Raw genomic sequence first — 9,916 nt, 5'->3', positions numbered from 1 at the left:
TTTCTCTATGTTCATACAATGGTCTTTTAATTGTATTGTGATTCAAGGCGTTGTGTTTTACAGTAAAACACCATGAACGTATATAAGACACCATAACATTGTAGATAATGAATTATGATTCAAGTCATGGTGTTTTAACATCTAGAGTCTGTAACACTGTATTATGATTACAGTTATGGTATTTTAACATCTAACAATAGAATCATTCTAGATGTTAATACACCACAACTGTATTATGATCCAATTCATAGTGTTTTTGGAATTTGTACGGTGTTTTATGCCTGCAAAAATAACAAAAATCATTCCAGATGTTAAAACACCATGGCTGTATTACGATTCAAGTTGTGGTGTTTTCTGGAATTCGTATGGTGTTTTATACGAACAGGTGATTCAAAAAAATAAGAAATGATGATTCAAAAAAAATACGAACTGTAATTTCCTTCGATCTCTATGAATCGGACGATAATGATTTATAAAATCTTTGAAGTAAATTACATTATTGCCCTTTCTAATTAATTAAATTGAAGGACACATGTCAACACCATATTATTTCCTACACTTCTCACACTATTAACCCTTTCAGCAAGTAAACAGACCCCATATGAGCAGGTTTTTTTAGTGGAATAACTGGGTTCCGAGAAAGGTTAGTATTGTGGCTTGGCGCTCAGACGTAGAACGACTCCCAACCAAGGCTGCTTTGGCAGTTAGGGGTATCCGTGTTTAAACGGACAACTGTGTGTTCTGTGGTTTGTACCCTTAAACGTGTGATCACATATTCGTTGCTTGCCATTTCGCCCAAACTGTGTTACATGTAATCGTGCAGTGGTGTAAGCTCCCTCCTCTATGCGTTTGCCTTTAAAGACATTCTTGATTTCCATCTTCATATTGCTGGTTCCAAAAAGAAAAAGAAAGTTGTACACGCTATCCTTTTGGTCTCTTTTTTGAGTCTTTGGAAATTGAGGAATGATGTCGTTTTTAATCAAGGGTCGATCTCGGTTAACAAAGTGGTGGAGGAAATTAAGGCCATGAGTTTCCTTTGGAATAAAAGCCGATCGAAGGATGCTTCTATTAATTTGGAAAATTGGAGATCTTTCGACGTTTTTGGTGGAATCACTTGAAACAACTGTTTGTAATTATCTCTCTTTTCTTCTTTTGTCCTTGCTGGTAGTTGTATGCTTGTTGTTTTTATTTTGGTGGCTTGTATTGCTGGTGATAACTTCTTGCTATAATGAATAAACTTCTTTTGTCAGCCGTTTAAAAAAAATTAATCCTTTTTTCAGAATCCTTAATCTATATTTATTTATGAGAATTCCTCAAGCTAGCAAATTGAAAGTTTGATCACATATAATTATACGGTCCTGAAACTAAATAATAACAGACTTACGTATGTAATCCTTATGTTGTGCTTAGACTGTGGGGTATGGGGCGGGGGGTTGGGGCGTGGGTTGGCTGAAAACGCCCAAGCCATCACCCCGGGTGGGCTTGGGTTTGGGTGTGGCTCAAGGGGCGGGAGTTTAAGACCGGGCGTTGGGCATGCCTAGCGGTCTTACGTGGCCGGCTCCTATTCGCTTGTTGGCTAGGTCATAGCGGGCTCCATTTGAAATTCAAATTATAACCTGCAAGGCCATGCGGGCTAGCCACGCCCCGCCATACCTCACGGACACGTCACTCACCAGCGGGGGAGTTCGAACTCCACGTGTTAACCCATGCCCCAAACCCCCGCCCCACCATACCCCACGGTCAAAGATACAGAGAACTTAACAACTCAATGATTGCACGTCCCCGTACATTTGCGTGGTACACTAAAATAATCCATTTCCATGACTTTTTCTGCTCCGGACAAGCTGATATGCCACCACTAGTTAACAATGACAACCTTTTAACTTTCTTAAAGCTTTGTAGTTGAGTGTTACGTGCTTATTTTCATGTATATGTTCGTATATATTCAAATTAATTTATGTTTAGACGTAATTCTTTCGGCTAATAAATTGGTTCAAATATAATATGTTTTTATGCTTATTATTATGTACATTTTCAATTGTTTTACGTTTTGACGTTATTTTGTTTTTCAGAATTGAGTCGGGTCAAATATAATACGTTTTCATTAAACGGTATAAATTCGATTCACTTTACGTTTCGATACCGCCGCCACGCGTCGTAACTATTTTCTTACGTGCTTATTTTTATGAACGTTTAAATATAAATTCAAGTTGGTTTACGATTCGATGCAAATTTTCTTCGAAAATATAACTGGTCAAATATAATTCGTTTTCATGCTTATTTATATGTACGTTTTTTCAGCTGGTCTACTTTTGATGGAAAGTTACGATTAGCAAGTAGTGTAATAGCGCTTTCATTCTATTGGTTTTTGTGTTTCTTACATTAATTTTTTATAGACTTTATTATATTTATTTCTTTTACTTTTCTTTATGTTATGTTTTAGTTTTAGGTTCTTTATTTATTAAAGTTATATTTAAGATAACGTTACGTTTCCATTTACAATTAATTTAAAATCCGATCATCCCGTTGTCAAATTTAAATTTATTTTTATGTTTTTCGGTCAATGTGAAACATATATCGATATTCTTTTGAGCATATTTATTTCGGTGTTGCTATACTGAACCAAAATAGATATTGACCAAAACCCCGCAGCGTAGCGCGGCTAATCTTACTAGTTGTATATATAGATCAAACCTATAGACAGTTTTTTTTTTTTTTTGAGAACAGCAAAGAATCTCACGTGTTAACCCACCGTGCTTGGGGCTATGTCCATGGTCGACTCATAGACCGCCATGAGACCGTGGCCCCCCCCCTCCCTACGCGCGGGAACTGGATGAAATTCGTAAACCCTTGCCCTGCGTCTGGTTCGAACCCGGGATTAAAGCTCTGCGTCTGGTTTTGAACCGGGACTAAACATTATGTTATAGGTTTGTGTGACGGGTCATGGGTACTCGAGACCCGTATGGTGGTATGTGGATTGGCGCCATCAATCGCCAACCAACTGTAACTAAATATCAAGAGAGTTACTAGATAACCGTCATATGTACGGGTATAAATAGGCCTGAATGTAAAACATTCTAATTCGATTCGAAGGCAAGTATTATTGTCTCAATTGTTAAAGTGAAAGTTCTATTCGAATTCAATAAATTGTATTAGAGCCAAGGTTCTGTGGGTCTTTGAATACCCCTTCAAGCCATGCATCTTCAAACCATTCTATATTTTATCACGAGCCATGCACGAACTTTATAAGCCCAATGTCTACAATTATCCAATTAACCCACCAATATTATTTGGACCACCAGTACAACCTATGAGCCCACTATTTTCAGTGAACCTTCTAATGTTGTCCAGCCAAGCCGAATAGTAAATACCATTCACTCATTCAGTCCACCTTAAACCCCCAAACGTAGGATTTCTTTTTTATGGTATTTGCCTTTACTTCAAAGGGTTATGGATAGGCAGTCAAGATGATGGAACGTGTTTCCTAAACTCCCACACATTTCCTAGATTTTTGTATATATGATTATATGGTAGCAGTACTAGTTGTAATCTTCCTTTTCTACATTTATTGCTTTTCTTATCACGGTCCCATTCCTCTTGCAACTTGTTTGCCCATTATTGGAATACTTTTCATGCAACACAATTTCATAAAATAATAATAAAAGCAGATAAAACACATCCAACGCAACACATACAACTATATATAGGAAAAACATGTAGCTAATTAATAATATATAATTACTATATATAGAAAAATATGGTAGTGAACAGATGACTAAGAATATGATTGGTTTTTATGTTGCCCAATAAGGTTTATTCAACTTTGTTATCAAACAATGCTTCGATTTGTATGTACATGTATCATGTGTTACGTTGCCCGTCACAACGATTGTTAAACAGTCTGTCAATTCTTTTTTGCTGCCGGTTTTGATTGTAGTTTAAACCCTAGTAGCAATGAGTTTTGTAACTATAATATATACGTGTAATTAGAGACACCCAACATAAAATATCTTGATATTTTTATCCGTGTCTCTATTTAATAATACATTTCTTTCATCCATGGATTTTTACCAACTGTTCACAAGAATCTTAGGGGCCCTCACATTATTGATAATTTGGTAATTATGATTACACTATTTGTGGTTTACAATTTTGAACATAATATCTTACAAGTTGCAAAAAGGAAGCATTAAATTGATTTGCTCTTTTTGATAAATATGTCATAACTAGCACAAGACAAATATCACTTTTTAAAATACAGTTGTCCTAAAGAGCATTATAAATATGACCATGTAGTAGGTACCATTACCATACATGACCAAACTTGAAACATGGAGAACTCAAACACATCTAATCGTAGATCAATTAGTCTTCCAACTAGGCTAAACCCATCTTTTGATCAAATCGAAATCAACCTCAACAAGCTCAAAACACTTGAACCATTCTACTCATCCACACGTATTCATAGTGGTTTAGTATGTCTAATTGAGTTGTATACCACGGTTGATGAACTAATTGGTTCTTCCCAGACACAAAAGGTTAATCTTCAATCCAGAAACAAAGTCCTGATCGAAGACGCGCTTGCTAGATCGACACGGTTGATGGACTCGTATGGCAGCCTACTGGAGTTGCTTGGGAAAATTAAGGGAAGTGCTCGGGTCCTTCAATTCGCGTTGCGGAGAAAAGGTGTGGCCACGTATTCTACCACTGATGGTCATCTTATGGATTACATTTTGTCAAGAAAGAAAGTAAAGAAAAACATTGCCGCGTGTCTTGGATCTTTAGAACAAATGGAAAGGGAAATTGAATCGTGTCTTGTCGAAGGTGAAGATCATCATTTGTCGACGGTGATTCGAGTTTTACTAGAAATAGTCATTGCTACCATCTCCATGTTCCGCTATGTTTTAGTGATCTTGTCGGGTAAACCAAAACTTGATCATAAGGTGTTTTCGTTCATCACAAAGTTGATGCCGACAGGCAAACCAAATTGTCATAAAAGTCAAGAGATTGTTAATGACGCTGATATGATAGATCTCACACTTGATTCTTTGTGGAAACACATTAAAAATAACGAGTGTAAGACGGTTGAAGTACAGATGGTTATGGAGAGATTACATAAACTCGATCACGAAGTCGAGGGTTATGAGGTTGGGTTAGATTGTCTTTTCCGAAAGCTAATTCAAACCCGAGTCTCACTTCTAAACATTTTAGCAAACTAGAAACTAAAACCTAAGACCCTCTGCGACGATGTGAAAGAGACTAGTGACCCCTTCTGATCCATGTCGGTCTCCTCTCTCACTCCTTTCTCCCCTCAAGACAAAACTTGGCCGCTCAAGCCATCGCTGAAGGGGCATGACATCTTATCTTACGGATTTCCTACCACGTCATAGCAATGGAGAAGATCAAATACACTTTGGTCGAATTTATGATCAATACCACTTGTCACATGGTCACATTTGTGATCAATCTACCACCCCAAAGGCCACTTTTATGGTGATGTTACTAGTGGATTTTATTCATCTACTTGTATTGGTTTGAACTTGTAATTATGTGAAACAAATAATAGAACAGTGATTTTGTGTGTAGAAGTGTTCAGTTTGCCAAAACGTAGAAAGGGAAACATTTACAACTAAAATTTCGTTGATCAATAGAAAGACAATTGGGCAAGTGAATCATGAGATTTCTTTGGATACGCAAAATATTTAATGGATTCAAAATATTTTTCGAGTCAGGACATAAATTAAAAAAAACATATAAAATAAAAATTTACGAGTTCATAGTTTATGAACTTACCGACTTAAGTTTGGGCCTTTTCTAAATTGTGTTCTAAGGAAAACCCCTGTTTTTCTATTTCAAACGTGGGGAGTAAAGTATTATCTATAATCTGTATCATAAACAAGTTTCCTTGTGTTTACCGACTTTATCTGATTCCGCCTTCAACATTCTCTGGCCAGCAACAAACCTAAAGAAGCCTAAATCATGTCTAAAATTCCTAAAAACTATATTTTTATACTAAACGGTTCGGCTAAAAAAGTCATCCTTTTAAGCGTCTTGCATTGAGGCCCAAGACTACTAGTGATGAGGAACCGGAGGAGACCGAGTCCCATCCATCGTTGCGACCCACTTACTTACGCCCTGGAGGTGCCCCTGTGAGTTTTACTAGTCGCAAGTCAGTTGGGCCTCTCAAGAATAAGAAATTGGCTAAGACATTAGCAGACACTTTTTCAGGAGCTACTAGTTCAAAAGATGGGTCAATCCCATGTTTAGAGCAAAATCGATCAATTTCGGATTCAGATAGCTTTAAAAATTTTATTGAGATATAGTTCTTTGTATTAGTATCCATGATCAACTAGAATGGAGAAGGACCTACCGATTTATAAGAAGCAAAACAAATCGCTAGAAAAATAAAGATCACCGGAATATCCAAAGGTTTTTGTTGTGAAAATTAGTAGAAGATGAATAGAATGGGGCAGTTGCATGGTTAAATAAATGATTTCAATTCGACATTTGAATCCCCACAAATTTAGGAGAGGTAGAGGGTTGGGATTAACCGTTGGACTTTGGACAGGTAGAGGGTTGGGATTAAACGCTGGAAAACTGGAAGCCTAGGGTTATGATACCCTTCCCTACTTCAAATGTCCCATCAGTCACGTCGACGCCATCCAATGCATTTTTAACAAACGTGCAACTTCAAGCTAGTAGCTTCCCACTAAGGCTTCTAGCTCATAAGCATGGCAAGAAAAATACTCCTAGTTTGTAGCTTCCCCATCTTTACCCACCGACTTCTAGTATTGAGAGCAAAGCTACTAGGCCAATATGCCGCAACTCCAAAACTAGGAATACACGTGTCACACCCCCAAAATCCACCTGCAGAGTATCACCGCTTGGGAGCGTGACTGACCAGGATCAAGCCACCAATCATATAGAACAATGTATAAAGTAAAAGTAATTGCAATTTAACCAAACCAATCCATATGAAAGGTGTTCCAAAACATAAATATGTTATCACTGCTTAGCGGAAGCGTATAAGTAAAACCCAACATAATAAAGTGTGAAATGTCATAAGTGTTTAATGAAACAATCACGATCCAAGACCACAACGACCAGCTCCTCCCTGTGCAAGCTCCATGTATCTAACGACCTGCAAGACATGTAACAGAGGATCAACAACTAGCTGAGCGAGTTCACAGAAAGTAAATGCGTAATAGTAAGTTCGTTTGTAACATGTGGCTCTACTGGGCCGATAGTACGTTCTACTGGTGGGGGCTTCCCATGTTATATATCCACTAGACTATTCGTAACCATAAGTGTTCTACATATCCCGAGAACAGTAATACGTACAAGTTTACGTAGGTTTTACGTAAGTATCCTTCACAACCGAGGATAGGGGTACGCGGGGGTTTACATAGGTTTTACGTAAGTGCCTGACACAACCGAGGCAGTAGTAAGTATAAGTTCACGTAGGTTTTACGTGAGTGTCCTTCGCAACCTGAGGACAGTGATTAGTACAAGTATACGTAGGTTTTACGTATGTGTCCTGCACAACCGAGGACGATGGTATGGTAGTCTAGTAACAGTGTATGTACGAATCTATTCAATCTCATTCATTCAATCCCATTCCCAAGCCCTGGGATTCCCATGCCTTAGTAAGAGTGTGAACTCACCTTGATTTGCTCGGTATGTTATTGCTTCTAGGGTTAATTAGTGTTTAAGTCCGTTTTACACGACCTAGGATACATTGCACATGATTCGAGATAAGTGTTTACATCCAATTAGGGTTTACAAGTCCTTGATATCCAAGCAATCGTGTTCCGTGTGTTTATTGTGTACAGAATGATATGGTAAGGATTGTTCGTGCATACGGTATCATTTAGTAAAGTACAGTATCATATAATCACATACAGGTAGGGTATAGTAGTATGTTGTTTCTCACACAGGTTTCTGAACTTGACATCACAATCATACAGTCTTTTCAAGTATAAACAGAATTCAGTGTATGTATCATTACAAGCATTCCGGATCATGTAATCAACCTAAAACTCAGACAGTTCATCTACAACGTCAGATCATTCATCAAGCATAATATTCAGGCTATGCATCAAGTATGAAACTCGGGCTAGGTTATCATATAATAATTCGGACAAGGCACACTACTCAGAAATTCGGACAAGGTATATCACGCATAAAGGTCGGACATCTCATTCACCAAAACTCGGACTCCATGCCTTCTATCCTTAAAAATTCGGACATGGGGTTGCATCCCCTTCACAAAAGTCGGACAAGAGGGGTTTCCCCCTTAAGAAACTCGGACCCCCTTTGCTTAAAGCAAAGCTCGGACAAAAGGTGAGGGGGGGGGGTTCCCTGTTTAGAAAGTCGGACTAGAGAGGGGGTTTCACAAGGTCGGACAACACACAAACACATCAAAAAAATTCGGACCCTTAGCTTATATTCAAAAACTCGGACCATATCCCTAGTCAATCAGAAAAGTCGGACTAGCATTTCATGATATAAAAGTCGGACTAGATACAAGCAGAAACTCGGATCCTGTCTAGGGTTTTAAAGGTCGGACCTTATGGCTTTCATACAAATAATTCGGACACTATGTATATGTTAATAAAGTTCAGACATCATGTGTTCTTTATAAAACTCAGACTATTGATTATCACAAAACTCTGACCTAATCCACAGACTATCAACATACGTATTAATCAAGTTCAATCTAACAATTACGTTCTCAAGATTCAGAAAACCTTAATTTCATTGCATCTGTATAGCAGTAATCCAATTATCAAATCAATCATTCGACAAATCATGTATCTTAATCATCATACAATCGATTATACGACTAATCAACATCATTATCACAATAATCAGAATCCAAATCAATAATCACAGAACATTATACGAAGAACTAGGGTTTACAAGGATTACAAGAATCAAGAATTGATAACAATCAAATAATCAACAAACAATTACCTTGGATTGATTCTAGAGAAAGTGTGGAATCAAGGGTGATTAAGAACTTGTGCCAATGATGATGATGATTGCCAGAGAATATCAGAGCATAAGCAAGTACGTGTCTTGGTTTTTGTGTGATGATTAGTGAATGATTAGGGTTAACATGATTAGAGTTTCACTAATTACTCTATACATCCCTAAGTATCATATTTTACATAAGTACACCATCTCGAAATAGTTCACAGTTTCACCACCAAGTTCATACATTTGACAAATCTTTCATAATTAACACATAGCCATGCTCAAATACATTGTACTTAACTGAATCAAAGCGTTACAGTTTCACAGCAAACTAATTGTGCAAGTAAACAACTAAACAAACAATGAACGTGCAACGGGACGAAACTCGAGTTGTCACATTATCCCCAACTTGAAAGAAATTTCGTCCCGAAATTTAGCATGCGGTTACTGAGGAAGCTAGGTAAGTTATATCGTTTACTGGTTTTCCTGGGGTGTCACATCATCCTCCCGTTGATTTGGAATTTCGTCCCGAAATTCTGTAGTAGTAGCTTCAGCCTCAGTAGTGGTTGCACGGTTTCCGAATAACTGGGGATACTTGAGTTTCATTTGATCTTCACGTTCCCAGGTATACTCTGGGCCACGACGGGAGTTCCAACGAACTCGTACAAGAGGTATTCTAGTGTTCTTGAGGACCTTGACATCCTGGTCCGTGATTTCAACTGGTTCCTCGACGAACTGCAACCGCTCGTCGATAGTGAGTTCCTTAAAAGGAACTATGAGGGTCTCATCTGACAGACACTTCTTCAGATTCGACACGTGGAATACGTTGTGAACTGCACCGAGTTCAGCTGGTAGGTTTAGCCTGTAGGCTACTTTGCCTATCCTTTCAGTGATTTCGAACGGTCCAACATACCGTGGATTGAGCTTGCCTCGTTTA

General features: G+C 38.0%; 1 protein-coding gene across 1 annotated transcript; it reads left to right on the top strand.

The window, feature by feature from the left end:
• The first annotated feature begins 4,331 nt into the window (after nt 1–4,331).
• Nucleotides 4,332–5,219, top strand: LOC110911914. Its single transcript, XM_022156569.2, has one exon. The coding sequence runs from the start codon at nt 4,332–4,334 to the stop codon at nt 5,217–5,219; it is 888 nt and encodes a 295-aa protein (XP_022012261.1).
• The last annotated feature ends 4,697 nt before the right edge of the window (nt 5,220–9,916 follow it).

Source organism: Helianthus annuus, chromosome 15 (assembly GCF_002127325.2).
Source record: "Helianthus annuus cultivar XRQ/B chromosome 15, HanXRQr2.0-SUNRISE, whole genome shotgun sequence".
Lineage (NCBI taxonomy): Eukaryota > Viridiplantae > Streptophyta > Magnoliopsida > Asterales > Asteraceae > Helianthus > Helianthus annuus.
The sequence above is the reverse complement of the archived record's forward strand: the minus strand, read 5'-3'. Positions and strand labels throughout refer to the sequence as shown.